A 21,345-nucleotide genomic window follows, 5' to 3' on the forward strand; every position below is an offset into this window, starting at 1 on the left:
TTTTTTAATTAAAATTTCCGCCCCCTCCCCGTTTCCCATTTCCCTCCCCCTCCTCCCAAAAATATATCACTTCTAAAGCATTCTAATGACGACATTCCTAGAATCAGCCTTTCTGACTCCTCTTCATCCTTCAAAACACATTTGCTACCAACCCAAAATATATTTTCCTTCTCAAACGTAAGAAAGGAGGACTTGCACTGCATACACTGAAACAGCACCTTGTTTCCTAATTCAGCAGAATGCAGAATTTCTAATTTGTCAAGCTGAACTTAAACCTTGTTCATTGTTATCAACTGAATGGTCCTATGCTAAAGAGCTATGCTATATTCTCTCTTAGTCAAGACAAGACTTAAAAAATGTTTCTAGAAAATTGGCTCTGAAATATCACAATCTGCCCACCAAATTCACTCACTGTGTCCACTCTCAAAACTCATCGTTCAGTGTTCAAATACCACATAGAAACATGTTCTTTAATAATACTTCAGCACTACTTTTAGACATTGTTGGCATACCAAGATAAACTACTGCAAAAGGAGTTTCAAAAATAAAAAGCAACCTACTTAGAAGTGAAAAGGTTAGATGATACCTACCTGTAATCTGAGGATTCGGGGAAGCGGGGTAGGAGGGCCAGAGTGAGTCTGCCACTATGGAGTTCAGGGCTACAGAGAAAGACGTTGTCTCAAAGGGGAGAGAAGGAGGGAAGGAGGGAAGAGAGGAAAAACCCAAGGTATTTATTTACTTTGAGTTTGTTATTTTATATTTGTTTTTCCTTGGGCATGGGCAAACAACACAATGTGAGAGAACTGCTTTTAATTCTTTCTCTTTTGCTTGCCTTGCTGCTGGACTATAATTTGTTGCCAAGAGGACATAGCGTCCGTCCGGCAAATCATGTTTGTTTCTATAAAAAGACCAGAAAAGAAAAACATCAAGGGAGACTATCTGGTGAGACAAAGCCTGTTTCCTTAAAAAGACTGTATTAATTCTAAGGAAAACAGTACTTGGCAGAAATTTCAAAATTGGCTTTTTAGGCACAGAACATTTTAGCTGATTTGTTGTAAGTTCCTACAAAATTAATTTTTAAGAAAGAATTCTTATCTTGGTACCAAAAATGAACTAGTAGTTAACCAAAGATAATGACAACTTAAAAATGTGTGTGCATTTCTGATCACAATAAAATACAAATTTGGTTTATGCAAAGTTATCTAAATGTTCCATTATTATGTAAGCAAAACAAAACCATTTTTTCAGTGAAAATATACCAAAAAGCTATAAAGATTGAGTCACACACATCCTCTGCCTGGGACAGTGTGTGGTGCATATCAAGAATGTCTATTTCAGGAAGGAACAGGTGTTTTATAATGGCCCCTCCAATCCTCTACCTCACTCTCCCAAACAGTGTATGACAAATCTGTTTGTTAAGGTCTTTGAACTACTGAATGAATAATTACTGTAAAATCTCTTTTGTTAGGTATTATATTGTTGCAGCCAAACAAATAACTAATACCCCACCCAAGTCTGGAGGATTTTTAAGTTTTTATTTATTTATTTATTTATTTGGATTTGGTTTTGGTTTTAATGTGCACTGTGGGTATGCCCAGTGGCCATGGAGGCCAGGAGAGGGTGTTGGATCTTCAAGAACTGAAATATACAGATAGTTACAAGCTACCATATAGGTGCTAGGAACTGAACCCAGGTCCTCTGCAAGAGCAGCCAGTGCTCTTAACTGCTGAGCCATCTCCCCAGACCTCCTACTGAGGTTTTAAACCATCCATTGCCAGAGGTCCCATGCACTTTCCTATTATAGGAATATTTAAATTCATTTATCAAATATTTAGGAAATGGTAGGTACTGTGATGTTGTAATATAATGTGTATCACCAGAACTTACCCTATTTTCAAGTATTTATTGACATGTACAAATTAATATGCAACAACATGGATTTATGACCATTTATCATAAAGTATAAGTACTTATTTATATATTAATATATAGGCTCTTTTTAAATGAACGTTATATTAGTTTGCTAAAATGTCATTTCCAAAAAATATTTACAATTTCTTAAAAACATTTAGACTTAGGCAAACTGCACCCGTACTGAGATATGAACTCTAACTTTTATATACATTTTCTTAGATGTTCAGTTTTTTTTCATAATAAGCAGAAACAACTTTTTTAAATAACATAAAAGTTAATGGCTTATTTTCCAGCCATTATAAACTGTATACACTTTGAAATATGATCAGAAAGACTATTTCAACTAAAAAGAATAATTCTTAGCAATGCTGAAATAAACTACCTTCCATGGAGCCCTAAGCCGCCAACGCTTTAAGCCGGCTTTACCGTGCTCTGACAGTGCTTCCGGGCCACTCTAAGGATTAGGACAGCGGTACAGGAGAGCCACAGTCCTTTTGGAGTTTTCTCCTGAGAACATAGGTGTCACTCAGTGTGAGTGCTGCTCTCACAACGCAAAAGCATCTAGACTGTCACACAGTTTGCTAAGTTATTTTTTTTTATTTTGCTTTTTGTTTTAATTCATGGGTATTAAAAACTAATTTTATTCTATTGTCTTCCTTTTATAAAAAAAGTAAACATAATAAAGTATCAACAGCAACCTAAAGAACAAGGAAGAACCTAACTTCCAAACACTTCTCAATTTCACAGCTTGGTCTTTAGCCTGGTGAGTCCTAACATACGACCAGTTGCCAGGACAGATGCTGCCCCAGTCAGCTGCCTTTGCTGAAACACATTCTACAGATTACCACTTAATCTCCCACCAACAGCACCGGCTGCCTGTTGCTCTGTTGAAATCACCACTGAAAATAAACATGGTCACCAAAATAAAAAAAAAAAAAAATCAGACATAACTTTAGGGAAAACACAGTGCAGGTAAGTTCTGCATCTGCTCATTTCCTTCTATGGTTTTCTGGAATCCTTAAATTAAACCCAGAGCTTCTGTGCCTGGCTCTCACCATTTCTCCACAGACTACTTCTGAGTCATCTCTTCTAAAAACTGAAGTAGGTAGGTAGGTAGGTAGGTAGGTAGGTAGGTAGGTAGGTAGGTAGGTAGGTAGGTAGAGAAACAGATAAATAGACAGACAAATGAATAATCCTAAGATACTTAGGGAAAGAGTTACAGTAGTAATACAGAGCAGCATTTCCTTCGCTGCTGTTGTTAAATTCTGACCCCCTGGTCTTATTAAGATGGGGAGAAATAGAATTTAATGAGAACATACACCTTCTTACCTTCTCAGGACATCTGACCTTGCATTGGAACTCATCCACACTCCCCTCCCTCAGCCATAAAAAACTCCTACCCCTTAGCACTTGGTTCTTACACAAGGGTCTCCTACTCCACTAAACACATTCAGAACTACCAAATAAAATAATTTTTCTGCATAATAGAAATGACAATAAAATTACTCTGAAGCTCTTTAGACGTATTCTGGTACAAGGTGCTGATGAAGTTACTTTAAATTCATTTGGGAACACACTGAGAACTGTTCTTGGTGTTTACTTTTATGATCTAACTATGCTTTTAATGCTTGACATCAACACTGATTCTTAAACAAGAAACACGAGGACTACAGTGTCTGTAACCCACTTTTATTCCATTGCACAAACCTGTGACCTCCACTGTGACCTCCACAAAGCAGTTGTACGCTTTGCTGTGGTGCAAATCCTCATGGACAAGTTGAACCTGTTCTTTTTGGCACTGAGCCCTTGCGCAAAACACACAGCTGAGATTTATTATAAAAGGGGAACCAAGGGGCATTATTTCACAACATTTTCCTCATATATAGCCAAGCATAATCTTTTACAGCCTTCAAAAGCTCTTAAATAAACAGATTGTCTCTTAATTACAAGGTTTCTTATTTGTCACTAATTGCAGGGCATATTAAGATTCATTTTGCATGGGGAAAAAAGCTAGCACACAAAGCTTATGTATTAAGGTTGTAAAAAAGTCTGTTAGCGTGTGCTCAGAAACAATACTGCTTTTTAAATACTCATATCTTAAAATAATTACATGCCTTGCTGTCTTTAACAAGGCAAAAGCAAAATTATTGATAAAACCCTATGCTTATGGATCTGTGCTTTAAGAAAATAAGGTTTGTTTGTTATTGGTTTTAATCTCACATCACTCATTGGTCTTTTCAAAGCATTTCGGTGACAGACTCTCAAAACCAGAAAGATGGCTGATGTCTACTCTAACCTCTGCAAGTACACACATGGGTGAATGTGCCACAACACACACACACTCACACAAAGAAAAAGAGAGAGAGAGAGAGAGAGAGAGAGAGAGAGAGAGAGAGAGAGAAGGAAGGAGAGAGACATAGAGACAGAGGCAGAGAAACAGGGACAGACAGAGGCAGAAGCACAGAGACAGAGATGAGGGAGGGGCCTATGCAATACAAAAGGTCATCCTATATCTGAACATCTTAAACTGTATGCTGTGAACAAGGATAAACAGAAACTTCTTTTTAAGTGTCGGTTTTGCTTATAAATAAAAAGAAATCAAAATCTGATTCAGTAGTGTCAGCATGCCTACAGCATGCCTCTATTATCACTGCTGCTGCATCCTCTACATCAGGAGGAGGATCACTGGTCCCATTTCCACTGTCATTCAATATCCCACCACACAGAACCACGGCAGGCAATCAACAAGTCAGCTGGGCCCTTTCCAGACTCCACTGTGGCCTGACATGGTGATGCAGGCTTATAGTAGCTCCAGTGTGGAATTGAGGTGAGAGATCAACAGTTCAAAGCCAGTCTGGGCTATACTGAGTTCCTAGACAGCCTGGGCAACACAGCAAAATCCTATCATCCCTCCTCCGAAAAAAGGCAAAAAACAGGGGTGGGGGAGTGGGGAAGAGTGTGCAATCTGTTTATAATCAAATTACAACTCAAAACATCTTCCTGTAGAAAGAACATCACTAATGACGGTGCAGTCCCAGACTGACAACACATAAAGCACATTAATTATCTTTAATTTAGTCTTGGGCTCTGGGAACAATACAGGAAGGAAATCAAAGAATGATTTACTTTCTTTTTCCTGGGTACACAGTTGGCCCTTAGGCAAAGCTTTGAAATTCTTAAACTTCAGATTTTTTTTTCATTTTGCCCTCTGTATTCCCATCTGTTCCTCCACAACAGGATACCACTAAATTCCCAAGAACCTGTCCCCTCTTGCCACTATGAATCCTATTATGCTCCCTGATCTTGAGCTACAACCTGAATCTACTATAATAAAAAACTTCCTGACTTCAATAAGGTGTTAAAGGAAGAAATGTAATTGTATGATTTTACTTAATAAGCATCGGAATTTTGTAATTTCATTACTGTTATTTTTAAAAAGACATTTGTTAAATAAATTTTAAAGCAATATATGAAGTAGTTGTTTTTAAAACTAAGGATTATTTGCTTATTTTATGTCTTGTTTAATATTTGTGCATTTTAAGTGTCAATAGAAATTATACTTTTTATCCTTATAATTTCCTATTTAAAAAAAAAGGCAAGCACAGAGCACTAACACTTCCTCACAGCGACTGAGAGCAGGGCTACATACCCTATGACAAGAGCGTGGAGGGGCACAGAGACCCAGGATTAACTCGGGGTCTAAAGCAAGAAAATTCAAGGATTCTCAAAACTAGAAAGGCTAGGAAAAATCATCTCCAGTCTTATTAAGGTCTCAATTTTTGATTCTCCCTTCAACATCCTTGTACGTGATTAAATACTCACAGCCTACCAACAAAGCACTAAAACAGTCTAGAGATATGGCCCTCTTGGTCTCCAAACAAATTTACACTTTAGGGCCTGCAGATCAAAAGCATGAGTCTACAAAACCAAACAAAACCCCCTTCAACAGTCAGACAAAAATCTATGTGACACAGACAAAATTCTCTCCATATCTAGTTAAGGCATAAAACCACAGTATCTCACAAAAGCGGACCTAGATTTCCTGTTTCATAAGACATGATTTTTACAACAGATACACGTGTCCTTGCATTGGCAGCAATAACCACAGTTACACAAAGGACAAGAGAATGAGCGCTTATGCAGCTTCTCTAACCATAGCATCTCACTTAAGAAAACAAGGCTGTTTCTAAACCGAGTTCATCCGAGCTCTTGACATAGTTGCAGTCCTGTTTTTGTTTTCAGCGGTTCCAATGGATTACCAGACCGATGTTTGTCTCATTATGTATTTAACCAGATCCTATCAGCTTAGCAGAAAGTCCCACAAAATATTAAAATGAAAGAGAATTAATTTTAGAATTTCAATTATCTATAAAATGTGATTATTATTTATATCATCCTTTTAATGACTTACAGACCCACTAATAGTTTATAGAAGACTATGACATTATTTATGGTTAGCCCATTACAACTTAGAACAAATGGTTCTCCTTTTCCTCACCTCTCTAAAGGGCTGAAAATTCTAGCAGATTCTATATCCAAGTTTTGGGTTGATTTTTGTTTTATTTTTTTCCTTTAATTTGGTGCATCTTTTACTCAAATCACGAGTTTAACTTGGATCAGTCTGCACTCTGTTAGCAAAACCCATTTTCCATCACATTGTTACAGGTCAACAGGACATGGGGAGGCATCCATGAAACAGTAGTTCTTAAGATTGCTGTTATGAAGAACCAGAAACAAACCAAATACAGACGAGAACACTGCAGAAGATCTAAATAAGTATTTTACAATATGTATAATTACATAATTTATCACTAAGTTAGCATAATATGTAAAATATTGACAGTAGTCACCTATAGGCTTGATAAACACTTCACATACAGCAATATTCAGATTACAGCAGCATATACTAAGCATCCTTCCCATCTTTGAATCCAGCTCAGAGGTTTGGACTATCACTCTCTGCAACACTTTTTTCGGGCATTCTAAAGACAGCGTAACATGTTTAATCCTCCAACACAACAAAGCCAAATAAGGTATAAACAGGATTCACCACACCTCCTGGCCTATCGGCAAAATCTCCAGTCTCTCCATCATGACACGCTCACATGAAATGGCTCAGCCTGTCTCTACCAATCCAAAGAAGTTTCCTGTTATCTTTACAGAAACCAAAACCCACCATAGCATACAGCTGATAACTTCTCCAGTCTTCCATTGAGTCCACCTGAAGTCAATTGTCGTTCATAAACCCACCAGCCAAATAAGTCAGAATTCACTTGGTACCACCAGGAATCCTGGACAACAACAGATCTGTCCAGCATGAGATGCAGAGCCCAGTGCACTCCCAAGTCCATCATCAAAGTTCACACAGGACAAAACAAAGCCAATCACCTTTCCTTCCCACAGTAATAGCATCAAGCTTGCCCAAGAGAGTCAAAGTTGCCATCACAGAAAATGAGACTCTTTAATCAATTTCTCAAGTATCTCCAGAAAAAAACAAAACAAAACAAAACAAAAAACCTGTCTTCTTCCTGTACTTTGAAAACACTCCACTTTATTTACACCGGCAACAGTAATACTATCACGCAGAGTAAGAATCTGGACATCACTAAGAGTACCCAGATGAGGGTCAAGTCCAATGCTTATTCCCCTACACACATGTGATGGAGGAAGGTCATTGGTTAAAAAATAAAGAAACTGCTTGGCCCTCATAGGTTAGAACATAGGTGGGTGGAGTAAACAGAACAGAATGCGGGGAGGAAGAGGAAGTGAGCTCAGATGCCATTTCCTCTCCTCTCTGGGGCAGACGGGATGCAGCTCCTCTCAGAGTCAGACACGATGAAGCAAGCCGCCAGGTCAGACATGCTGAATCTTTCCTGGTAAGACTGGTGCTACACAGATTATTAGAGATGGGTTGATCGGGATATGAGAATTAGCCAGTAAGGGCTAGAGCTAATGGGCCAAGCAGTGTTTAAAAGAATACAGTTTGTGTGTTGTTATTTTGGGGCATAAGCTAGCCAGGCGGCCCAGGAGCTGGGGCGGCAGGAACACAGCCTGCAGCTCCCACTAACACGCATGTTGACATGACTTGATGAACGCCAGTGTTTCTTCTCTGCTCATGAGATGACGTAGTATTATGAGATCCATCCCTGCCAAGCCCCTGCAGGTCCACTCGTTCCCGAGTGCACCCACATATTCACGGTCATCGTTCTGGGAGTCACAAGAGGCAACATAATCAGCATGCTTCTGCGGAACAGGGTCAGGCGCATCTGACCTGATAAAGACACGTCTGCGGTATGCTCACGCCCAGCATCAAAAGCCCATAGTCAAGTGTGAGAATGATCTTAGGCTTGGGGTTATTCACCTAATTACGCTCTGGCTTTGCCGTCTTTGTTGTAAGTTTGTTGGTTTTTAAAAAGTTAATCTTTATGGGAAAAACTGTTAAGTATGGGAAACAGTTTACTGTTACAGTAACTGACAATATCTAAGACTATTCAAAGAATCCTCTTTGAGCTCTTCAGTATGTTATTTTACAATGTATATTCTAAAGATGACCAAGGTTATCTGTCCAAGTTCCACAGGCATTAACTCACAGGACCAGAATCTGAACCCATCCAAGCTGACATTGAAGCCCTTATGGCCATCACAACTCTATCTTCTATAAATGGGGGTTGAGGTTCTCTTGCTTGTATCATTAAATTAGAATAAAAGATTATAATTATTCTCCACTACTTCCCATTCTCAATTCAAATGCTTCTGTGAGAAAGGTACAACTCACTACTACGTAGGACACAAGGAGCTAGCTTAATATCATTTTAGAAAAGGCTAGAGGGACTTTTCTAGAACTCAAAATAGCCAAGAAAAAGTGTGCAACATCAGTTACCATTTCGGGAACATGGGTCTCGTATCAGAAACCGTCATTACATCTCTGCCTATAATCTCGAAACCGAAATTCGTGATATGGAGCGTAAGCCCCAGTTTCAGGCCTCCAACTTTAGAGGCTCCGCCCCTGTGAACACCAAACCTTGACCCCTCCCCCAGTCTATTTAAAGTGCTCCCCAGAAAGTCTCCATGTGGTATTCGTCCATATCTCCTCCAACCACCCCCCCACCTGTGGTCGCATATGCGGCTTCCCGGTTCCCCTCAAGACCACCTGAGAACGCAGAAATCCCATTAAGCCTGGACCTCCTTTAATTCGGCTCATTGTCACTTGGCTTGATTGGGATTTTTGAGTCGGCAGAGAGCTCGCTTTAGGAAAATTCCTAACATGGAGATTAAAAATTCCCCCAGGAAAGGCTTGATAGCTACAGTGAAACCCTGTCTCAAAAAGCCAATATATATATATATAGATATAGATCCTTGTTATTTCCAATTATCGTCATTTAAAAAGAGCTAAGTGTGGCACAGTTTGCAGGATCTACTACCATGCATACTATAGCTGTTCAAGGAGGAATGGTACTTCCTGGATCAAGTTGTTACCAGTCTCTCTCAAACTTAACATGTTCAACACAAGAGGCACTTTGCTAAAGTAAATCATAATTAAACAAACAAATAATCTAAAGGTTTGAACTTCCACCGTATCCTGTGCTTACGGAATGTATCAGTAACAAAGGGGGATTGATTAATAATATCTATATTGCATATATACATGGGAATGTATTCAACACTAGAACATGCTCTTTAGTCTTAAAATTTATTAATACAATTAACATACAAGAAATCTAGGAGCACAGGCAGTTGCAAACACCTCACTCCAGTGACTTCAGGTATATATGTTAAGTCTCTTCTCATTAATAACATCTATTTTTAGGATAATAGAAGACTATGATAACAAGGAAATGTTAATAAAACTTTCATCTTTTTATATTAACTGCACCATCCAATTTAAATTCATGCTTTTGATGCTCCAAATATATTATCAAAAATATGATTTGAAAGAAGAAACGTATTTTCTTATGACAAAGGAAACCCCAGAAATAAAAAGTCACAACAGAATAATCTGAGTGTGTTTCCGGTACACAAATGATTTACTGTTTCTCCAGAAACACACATGAGCAGCTCACAGTTCTCAAATGTGCAAAGTATTTCCATGTGCTTGGGACAAGAACTAGCCAAAACAAACAAGGCTGCAGAAATTTGCTGCTTTATTTCCCTGCCATCTGTCACCCCACTCCTTGCCTTTGCCTCCCTATTGTTCATAGTAACACTTTTTAAGGATGAAGGCAGCAAATCAGATCTCCAGCTGAGAACTGGAGTGTGAGACATCATATGGCAGTGATACAGTCCAGTGAAATGGTTATTGACATAAACACCTGAAGGAAATACGCATTTCCTAACACAATACTAAATACACTGTACCCCTTGCTAGCATTAAATTTTTTTCATTCAGTGTTCATTAAAAAGAGAATGTTAAATCAAGATCATATAGACCTTTAAGAAAAACTAATATTTCTGATCATTATCAACCTTATTTCAACCTTACTTTTTATACATTTTATACTTGGTGATAAGCGTTATTTTATCTGATATCTCATATCTGACTACATGAGTTCACAATATTGTAAGACAGGAGAAAAGTGAATTAAAGCAATATGCTTTCACAATATGATCCAAACACCATGTGCTAAAACTAAAACTGGACATCGTATTTCCTAGTAAAGATGTTGAAGTTGTCAGAGGTATTATTGAATCACATAGCTACGACAACTTGATGAAAAGGGAATCAAATAAGATGAATTTAGGCTCCAAGTCTAAATATAATGAAACATTTAAATTGCCTGTTTGTATTGAAGCCTCACACACATAACAAAATTATAGACGTTGAGGCTCAGGTGAGTTACAGATACACCTCATGAACATGCACACATAAAAAAATCTTTAATGAAAACTGGTGGGGCTGGAAAAATGGCTCGATGGTTATGAAACTGGCTACTTTTCCAGAAGACCCAGGCTCTGTTCTCAGCTCACATGGAGGCTCACAATAGTCGGAACACGGTCCACGAATGAAGCTGTGTAAGGAGATTTCCGCGACCTTGTGAGAAAACTCCAAGTAAACAAGAGTCTTGTAATTTCTGTTCCTTTAAAACATGGATATCAGAGACCATGGAAATATACAGGCAATTGATAATTCAGATATCAGCCCACCAGAGGAATGGTTCTCTGATGGAGGTTAACCCTGTACAGGCAAGGCCTATAGGACCACTGACTCTGGAAACTATTGCTCACTTTTGTTAAAGCAGCTTAGTATCTCCCCAATACCTGCATTGTAGTGTGTATACTCATGTGATGTATATATGTATTGTCACGATTACATGTCAATCTTATGGGCACATATATCTCTGGATGGTCAAGAAGGTGACTTTTCATTTAACTAAATAAGCTTGGAGTATAGAATATATGCTGGGACATGCTTCTTACTAGATTTGTCCCACAAGGACTGTAGACACTTAAAAGCCTGCTTTGTTCTTTTGCTCAGACTAACTGCACACAATTAGCTCACTTTCACCTCAGAGCAAATTCAAGCTAGACTAAAGGCGTTTTGTAAATAGATCATAAGTTTAAAACTTTACAGCTGTGCACAAGGTCAGAGTTGTAAATGTCCAACCTGGGCTGCTACACAAAGCACCCTAAGAAAAGCATGCCCATTCTTCGCTTGCCAGTCTGTTGACAATAGACCTATGTCTCAAAGTTTTTCACTGGGCACTGCGCTCCCTCCTGTCTGGTCCTGATCTTACTCCTGTAATCTTGGAACTTTGTGTTGCCATGGTAATGGTTCAGCTTCCTATCAGTCTATCAGTTACCCTAGGAATGTGCTTTTGACCAATGAGAGGTAACGCTTGTAATTTTTTTTTTATCATTTCAAAACTCCTATAAAGAGATGATGGGGGGGTGAGAGAAGCTAGAGGACAGGAGAATTAGTATAGAAGCAGAAGAATAAAGAGACTGATTTGGAAAAGCACATAGTGAGAGAGTTCATTCGCTCACCCTCAAATACCCAAAGAAAAAGTCCTTTTGGCTTGCTGTTGCATCCAATCTGAACCCTGAAGAGAGTCTTGGTGCTGGACCTCAAAGGCTCTCGGTACATTGGCTGTTCTGAAATGTGCTTTCGAGTCTCTCCCAGGAGTGTTGGATCGGCGTGAGTTCACGTCAGACAACTAACCACAGCTGCTACTGTACTTTGTTTACATGCTAGTACTTGAAAGGCTAACGCAGGAAGATCAAGGCTGAATTTAAGACTTAAGGCTAGCTTGGGCTAGAATAAATATCTCTCTCTCTCTCTCTCTTTCTTGTCTGTGCGTGCACGTGCATGCAGACACACATACACACACAAAGAGAAGATTGTAAGTTTTACAGCTACATTAAACCGATTTTGAGGAAACAGTATAAGAAAATTTATGTCAACAAATATGATATTTTAAATGAAATCTTCAGATTCTATAAAATAAAAATGTGGTATATCTGAATAGCTTAAATCTACTTTTTAAATTAAGTTTTATCAACTGCATGTAATAAATATATATAAGCAAATAAATATAAACAAATTAGAATTTGATGATTTCACAGGAGAACACTACAAAGCATATGATGAGGAATGACAGCATTTTACACACACCCCTTTAACACTAAGACAAGAAAAGCAAAATACTTGACAAAACATGACAGGTAAAAGCACTACAGCACAGCAAGACAATGGTACTCACAGCAAGGGAAACACAGATCACTATAGTATCTCTTAGAAATATAGACACAAAAATCTTTAGTAAAAATACTAACAAGTTGAAGCTACACATATACTAGGACTAAACAGCTGAAAATGAAATTTAAAATAATTCCTTGAAAATTATATCTAAAACATGAAATACACAGGAACAGATGTGACAGTCTAAAATCAGCCACTAAAAACTATAGACCCATTCTGAGATAAAGGGACTTCTAGTGCAAAAATATCACCTTGCTCCTGGAGAAAAACACAAAACAACAAAAAAACCCAAACAGTTGATAAATGCAGTCTTAGAAATAACACGGGTGATGAAATGTCAGTAAAAGATGTTAGTAAAGATGATGGATATTTGTTTGAAGGCGAAGGCGTAAGTCATAAACAAATCCCACACCAGTTTGGAACTATGATTAATAGAATGGTTATTTATTTAAAGGGGAAAAAACTTACAGATCACCGTCCCAGACAACAGCCCTCTGCGCAATCAGGGAGTCTAGTCACCAGAAGTGGAGCAGGAAGTAAGAGAGAGCAAGGAGGGAAGTGGCCGCTTTTTTAAAGGGAGAGAGACCACGCCCCAATGGGCTGATATCTCAGCGGCTATTAGCTGGAGGAGCGGAAGGATCTCCCACAACATTTGTTGGTTTAGTTTTATGTTTTCAGACAGGGGTCTCACTTTTGCTGGACTCAGGTGAATAAGTCAGACGGCAAACTCATGACTCTCCATGTCAGCCTCTTGAGGAACTGACTTACACATCTGTGCTACCATGCCCAGCTATCTAGCTAATGTAAACATGTTCCACATGCTCAAGAAAATAGGGGGAAAATGAACAAGAGGAGAAAAATGAAAGACACAAACACCCAAACAGAACTTTCCAGAAATAAAACATATATTTCATGAAGTGAAAATAAAGTGGTGCATACTTTAATTCCAGCTGGGGACAGAGGGATGGCAGGCAGACCTCTGTGAGTCTGAGGCCAGCCAGGGCTCTGTAAAGAAACCCTGTCTCAAATGAAGACAAAAAGAACAGGGAGGGAGGGAGGGAGGGAGGGAGGGAGGGAGGGAGGGAGAGAGAGAGAGAAAGAGAGAGTGAGAAAAAAGAAAGGAGAAAGAAATGAAAAAATATAGTGGTTAAACAGTATATTAGGCAGTATGAAAGAAAAAAAAATTAATGAATCTGAGCACACAGGAACAGTAGCTCCCAAAGCAAATACAAGCAACGGCTAGAAAAACATAATGGACAAGGCATCAACTATTTAGGGAGATAATTTATAGGCAATTAAAATTACAGAGTAAGAGCTGGGCAGTGGTGGCGCACAACTTTAATCCAGGCAGAGGCAGGCAGACATTTGTGAGTTTGAGTCCAGCCTGGTCTACAGAGTGAGGTCCAGACAGGCAGGGTTACACACAGACAAACCCAGTCTCAAAAAATTAAAAAAAAAAAAAATCATAGATTGAGGTAAAGAAGAAGAACAAAAACATTATACAAAGAATTAAAACACAATTTTCTCAATCTGACAATTTTTCAATAGACAAATGACCCAGACCAAAGAAGAAAAAAAAAAATCAGTAAGAAGGTATCATAAAGGAACTATAAACCAAGAGGCAGGAAGATTTTTACAAAATAATGTACCCAATAGCAAGAGAACACACATTCTTCTCTTCAGCAGATAGAACATTCTCTAAGAAAGATCTTATATTAGGTCACAAAACAAGTCTCAACGAATTCTAAGCAATGAAAACATCATGTGTCTTCCCTAATAAATAAATGACCAAAGTAACTTCAAAAACTGGGCAGACACTGAAGCTAAGCAATGTGCTCCTGAGGACAATGGACCAATGGAAAGAATAAAGGAAAATTTAAAACATCTTGAAATAAATAAAAATAAAAATAGAACATACAGATGCCTATGGGTTATAGCAAAAAGCCACACTAACAGGAAAGTTTAAGATGAAAAATGCCTATTTATAAATCTAGAAAAAAAAAACAAACTTTTTTTCAAAAACTAGTAATATAGTTGATCATGGTGGCATGTGCCTTTAGTCCTGGCACTCAAGAGGCAGAGGCAGTTGAATCCCTGAGTTCAAGGTCAATCTGGTCTACAGAGTGAGTTCCAGTACAGCCAGGGCTAAAAAAAAAAGCAACTACCAACAACAAAACTAAAATTGCAAGTAAGGAAGCTGAAAGGCAAGACCAAACACAAAACTGACAGCAGATACATAATGGAAGATAAAAACTTCAGTCTATTAATATCCACAATGTAAGAAACTCAACCCAACAGTGAAAAACTGTGGTAGATTGTTATAGACTATTAGTTAAAGATATGTTACATTTGTTCATGCTGTGGAATATTTGTTTAATGATGCAATGATGTGTTACATTCTTTTATGTTGCATTTGTTTAACTCTGTGAAGCTATTTTACTTTGCCTGTCTAAAACTCCTGATTGGTCTAATTAAAGAGCTGAAAGACCAATAGCAAGGCAGGAGAAAGGATAGGCAGGGCTAGCAGGCAGGCAGAATATAGATGAGGAGAAATCTAGGAAAAGCAGGACAAACACCAGGAAAAGGAGGAGAGGAGCCAGGGGCCAATCACCCAGCTATACAACCAGCCACAGAGTAAGAAATAAAGAAAGGTATACAGACTAGAGAGAGGTAAAAGCCCAGAAGCAAAAGAAAGATGGGATTATTTAAGTTAAGAGCTGGCAAGCTAAGACCTGGTATTCATAAGAAAGAATAAGACTCAGTGTATTTATTTGGAAGCTGGGTGGTGGGCACCACAAAGAGTAAAGAGAAAATAGAGTAAAAACCAACCAATGACAGTAGATAATCTGATTAGAAATGGGGAGATGATACAAACAGATATTTCTTTAGAATACACAAATAACCAGCAAATAAATGAAAAGTGCTTAGCAGCGCTAACAAACAGGCACATAGGTCAAAACCACGGTGATACATCAGCATCTCCCAAAGAGCAGCTCTCACAAAAAGACAAAGGCTGGGCAGGTGCAATTAAGGCAGCTCCACACACAACTGGTGAGGGTGTAACCAGCATGGCCACTATCAAAAGCACTACCAACATTCCAAAAAATACCACTAACTGACAGAGCAAGTCATTCACCTGCTGGGTAAGGACCCAAAGGTAAGAAGACGAGGACATCAGCGAGGTCTGCAGCCTCTATTTACTGCTGCACTGCTCACTACAGCCACGACAGCCAGTGTCCACGAGAACAATGGAGAAAAGAAAATGTGGTACATATTCACAATGGAATATCAGCTGTACAGTAAAAGGAATTCTGTCTCTCGGCAGCATGAATGGAACTGATGCAGGGAGTGGTTAGCAGTGGCTGAAGTGGAGAGAAGGTGGTTAACATGTACAGGGCAAGCTGGGGAGGAAAAACAGTTTCTAATGTCCTCCTGCATGGATGTGACTATAGCCAAGGACAAAAGTGCAGGTAGAATGGACTCTGAATGTCCCAGACAAAGAAACTAAATATTTAAAGAATAGAAATATCATTCCTTCCGAATTAGTAATTCTACTAAAATAACCATAAGTTAACCCATAAAAACAAGCATATATTAAACACAAAATGAATACTAATAGCAAGTAAGTGTACAAAGAGATGATAAATATTAAATTTGGGGAAATCTCAACACATATTGAGATGACACTAATACCTATTCAACACAACTAAGATATATTTTAAACTCACAATACCAAATGCCAGCAAGAATGAAAAATCAACAGAACTCAGGACAGGAACAAACTCAGAACAAAAAGTCAATACCTTAGCTTTGGATGGACATCTACTAAGGGAGGGCAGGGTTTTGCCCCATTTCATCTCTCTGTCAAATTTCTTTCCCTTTACCATCATGTCTAATAACTCAAAAGTTTAAACACTACTTCCTAGTTAGTACTGTTTTCTTTTCACTACATACAGATGTATTAATATCACCTGCATTTGTACATTTAAAACTGATATTAATACTTAATACTATTTAAGTACTACATACTCGTTACTATATAAAGCTAAGTTAAACATGGAGCTTCTTACCCTCAAGACATTTATAATCTAGCAACTAGTATGTATCTCAAAACACCAAGTAGGCAGCTTTAAGAGTTGGAAGAAGGATCTGGATGGGAGTTGAGAAATGAAGAGATTTATTCATTTGAATAATCGTAAAGAAAAATACGTATAAATTTGTGGGTCCAATTAGGTGTTTGAAGTTGGTAAACAAAAGTTTTTGTTAAGTAAAGGTGATTTGTCACAATCCTGATGACCTAGGGTCAATCCTCAAAACCCCCATGGTGGAGAAAAAACCAACTCCTGCAGGTTGTCTTCTGCCCACATGAGAGCACTCTGTGGCCCACAGACCGTCATGGTGCTACGGAGACAGAAGTAAGCCTTTCCGCTATAACTATGCCTTTTGGTAAAAGCTAAACACGATTAGAAAACAAATTCACAGTATGATATAGCTTCCACCAGAAAGAGAGAGAGTGACAAGGAGGAACAGAGGGAAGGAGGGAGGAAAAAAGGAGGGAGGAGAGAGAGAGAGAGAGAGAGAGAGAGAGAGAGAGAGAGAGAGAGAGAGAGAGGATTGTTCAGCATATTTCCCACCCAAAGTGGTCAGATAAACAATGGGTATCTTTACCAGCAAACAATCATGGGAACTCAGGATGGTACTCTCAAGGAGTCTGCTCTTTAGAACCTGGTTTCTCTGTGAGTCTTCAACACTGCTGACCAAAGCCAGGATGTAATGCACACTCAAGTCTCGCCGAAATGGCCACACACACTACAGAAGTTGGTTAAAGAGTCCATGATGAACTGAGACAGGGGTTTCACATCTCATGAAAAGTGTGCTGTTGGGTCAGCTGTGGCTGCGTCTCCTAATCTTATTAAGGAAACAAGTGTATACAGACAAGGACCTTGCATGTGTTGTTTATTACAAAATATCTGTTGATCAGTGATTGTTCTTCAAAAAGTTTCAAAGCTCATCTTAACAAATACAGTCTTAGCTTTGTATCCGTCAGGGACTGGGTTTACCAAAATCCAAGGACATTCAAAGCCTTTAAATAAAATGCACATCTCTCCAGTACAAGGTGGTGAGTGCAGAGACTCGTGGCTACTACACGACACTCAGAGACAGTGCCCAGCCATAAACAAGACATTTTTATCATCCCCTCAAAGACTCAGGGAGCACTACCACAGAGGAGGAAAAAGGATGGAAGAGCTGGAAAACAGAAGAATGGATGTGAAATGCCATCTTCCACTAAAAGCCCTCAAATGACAACCAAGTATGATTAATGCTTATAAACTAGTTAGTGTTTTCACAATCATTTAAGAGTATTCCAAGCATGGTATTCCATAAAGACAAAGAGGTTTCAATGTATCTGCATATCTTTAGAGTCCACTGATATCAACATAATGTATAACATTCATCCACTTACCCACTTACCCAGAACATTTCATAGAACCCTGTCATAGTCTTAGTGTTAAGATTGCAAAGGTTATATCCTAAATATAGAAGGAAACATTTAAGGAGTTTAAAAGTATAAATTACTGGTATGTGGGTAGAAAAAGATACTTTAGAAAAAAACACCAAAAAATTCACTGTGGCTGGGCAGTGGTGGCACACACCTTTCATCCCAGAACTTGGGAGGCAGAAACAGGCGAATCTCTGTGAATTCAGAGCCAGCCTGGTCTACAGAATGAGTTCCAGGACAGCCAAGGCTACACAAAGAAACCCTGTCTCGAAAACCCAAAGCCAAAAAAGCCAAAACAAAAAACAAAAAAAAACCAGAGAGAGAGAGAGAGAGAGAGAGAGAGAGAGAGAGAGAGAGAAGGAAAGGAAAGGAAAGGAAAGGAAAGGAAAGGAAAGGAAAGGAAAGGAAAGGAAAGGAAAGGAAAGGAAAGGAAAGGAAAGGAAAGGAAAGGAAAGGAAAGGAAAGGAAAGGAAAGGAAAGGAAAAGCAGCGTCGCTTGGTTCATTGACTCATTCCTTTAACCAAAACACCTGGAGGTGGAGACAGAAGATTGGCTTAAGACCATCTCCCCCTACATCAAGAGTTCAAGGTCAGTTTGGGCTACTAAAAATTAGGTCTCAAAAAGTGAAAGTTGAAAAAAGTTCCTGAGAATTGACTAGAATGAGCAAGCATGACAGAGGAAATATTTTGTTACTAGTGTCTTTTGTCTATATAACAGCCATTTCTTACATAGGGTTTGGTTTGTTTGCTACACAACTGCTAAAACTAAAGTTGCAAAAGATAAAAAGAAACAATCTGTACGTTCATTCACCACAATATCAAAGTGACCAATATTTACAGTCTATAAAATTCACTAAGAGCTTTCATAATTTTCTTTAAGATCATCTGTCCATTCATTCAGTCTCCAACCATCCATTCAACAAGAGTTATGGAAGAAGAGAGGAAAACTGACAATTTAAATATGATGATTGAAGGTCTTAATATAAAGAAATGTTCATAAGAAATACTGGGGCAGTGGTGGTGCAAGGAAGAAAATTACAGAGAACATAACTAGCACAACAAGATAAATTCTATTTGCTAAAATTTATAACGAGATACTAAAATCATTTCACAACAAGCTATGAACCTATAATTTTAACTGATGAGCGTTCTACTTTATAAAGTGAAATATTTTAAGAAAAAATGGTGAATATATAAAAATTCTGCATAATTGTATTAATAGTGGACATATATAGATATATTATATCTCATATATACTATGGTATGAAAACAAGATACTACAGAATACTGCAAAATGCTAATTTTATTTCACACTTTCAGAATGCTGTATAAACGTCAAACAGCAATTAAGGAAAACAGCATTTAGCCCTCAGCACCATCTTAAAAAGAAGCAAGTGACAACGTTATAGATGAGAAGCCTGATGACTTGAACTTGATGCCCAAAACCTCTACAGCTGAAGAAAGAATCAACGCCTACAAGTTGTCCTCTGACCTCCACACATGCACCCTGACACATGTACATACACCTAGACCCCCCACAACATATGCATTTAAAAAGTTATAAAAGTAAAAACTGATAATTCTTAAACTATAGCAAAAAACTTCATAAATATAGTCTTACTTGTGAATGACTAAATTTAGACAATGTTTTAATTCAAATCACTCTATCCTTAAAGAGGATAAGAGGAAACTACAAATGGCTTTTTTTTTTTTTTTTTTTTTTTGGTTTTTCGAGACAGGGTTTCTCTGTGGTTTTGGAGCCTGTCCTGGAACTAGCTCTTGTAGACCAGGCTGGTCTCGAACTCACAGAGATCCGCCTGCCTCTGCCTCCCAAGTGCTGGGATTAAAGGCGTGCGCCACCACCGCCCGGCTTACAAATGGCTTTTTTAAAAATGTATTTATGTAGAAAATAACTCTGCAGAGAAGTATAAAGCAATCCACTATTTCTATTTTATACCAGCAGATAAACAGTATATTAAAAAACCATATTTATGCAATTTTCTTTAACCTACAACTACAAGTTTATAAACTAATAACAACAGGACTGAGGGTGTAGCTAATGAAACAGCACTTGCCTAGAACATGCAAGCCCTGGGTCCCACCTCCAGCAACACACACACCCACACCACACCAATCCATACCATAATGAACAAAACTGCTTTGCACACTTAGAAACACATTACTTATCTCTTTCCTTATATGTATCCACGCTTCCAGATATCTGGCCTAGGACATAGGGGCTCTTCAACATTTCAACTGTTCACGTCACTGTAGAAATTACTAGGGAATTTAAAAGCATAGTCCTGAAAACTCTCCTTCAAACAGCAATTAAAATATGGCTTACCATTTTAATGCCTGTGGAAAACGTGACTGGCTTTGTGGACCTGGGCTTCTCTAACTGCATTTCCAGCTGAGTAGATCTGTCTTTATGCTGAGCCAAGAGCAGAGCGACAGGGAGGTCAGAGCTCTCCTGTAAGAAAAGTTCAGTGTGAAACTTAAAACGGAAAGACTAAAACAACAACTTTCAACGTCTGCCTCTTCTGTGAGCACATGATGTCAACTAAATACTCACTTCATGTAGAATGCTTTACAAAAGAATATTAACATTCCATAATAAAAAGGTTGCTATAGACTCATAAATCAAAGTAACCTGCAAACAAGTGTTTTATAAAATCCACATTAAAGATAATATAATAAGGTCCTATTTCATCTAGCCATCAACCCATTTATTAAATAAAGAAAGCAAATCATGCAAAGAGCAGTAGAAAGGGCTATAACTTAGATCAGAGGTTTGTCTGAGACACATTCTTTTTGCCCCAGACTTCAGACCATTTGAAATGTTTCCCATTAGATTTCACCTGAGGCTGTTTGCCTCAGTAATCCTTGTTCTGTTTTGCACAATGGGACTATTGTAAGTACCACCACATGTATATTTTATTCTTAAATTTTAAATCACATTTTAGTCAAGTAACAAAATGATAAACATTTAATATCATATACTGATACTAGCCAGGGCCATTGTTTACACAAATCTGTACACACCCCTATTTTGAGCAGCAAACCACTAATCTTAATGAGGAGACTGTTATTTATCCTGTCCAGAATGAAGCACTTACATGTTTGTGGTGCTGTGGAGCTAAACTAAAATATAACTAGACTTTCACCTTTCTGAGGTTTCAGTTAAATGAGAACCCAGAAACACATGCAGAGAAAGGACCCCTCCAGCTCCACCTTCC

General features: G+C 38.3%; 1 protein-coding gene and 1 pseudogene across 1 annotated transcript in view; both read right to left on the minus strand.

Annotated features, from left to right (window-relative positions):
- The window catches only part of Mnat1 (MNAT1 component of CDK activating kinase), a 143,940-nt gene that overhangs the window by 59,730 nt on the left and 62,865 nt on the right, over positions 1–21,345 (minus strand). The window contains exon 6 of the mRNA XM_057783202.1: positions 20,454–20,579. Within this exon, the coding sequence (XP_057639185.1) occupies positions 20,454–20,579 (126 nt within the window). The remainder of the gene's footprint in view (positions 1–20,453; positions 20,580–21,345) is intronic.
- LOC130882689 (geranylgeranyl transferase type-2 subunit beta-like) lies at positions 6,917–8,832 on the minus strand (annotated as a pseudogene).

Source organism: Chionomys nivalis, chromosome 10 (assembly GCF_950005125.1).
Source record: "Chionomys nivalis chromosome 10, mChiNiv1.1, whole genome shotgun sequence".
Classification (NCBI taxonomy): Eukaryota; Metazoa; Chordata; class Mammalia; order Rodentia; family Cricetidae; genus Chionomys; species Chionomys nivalis.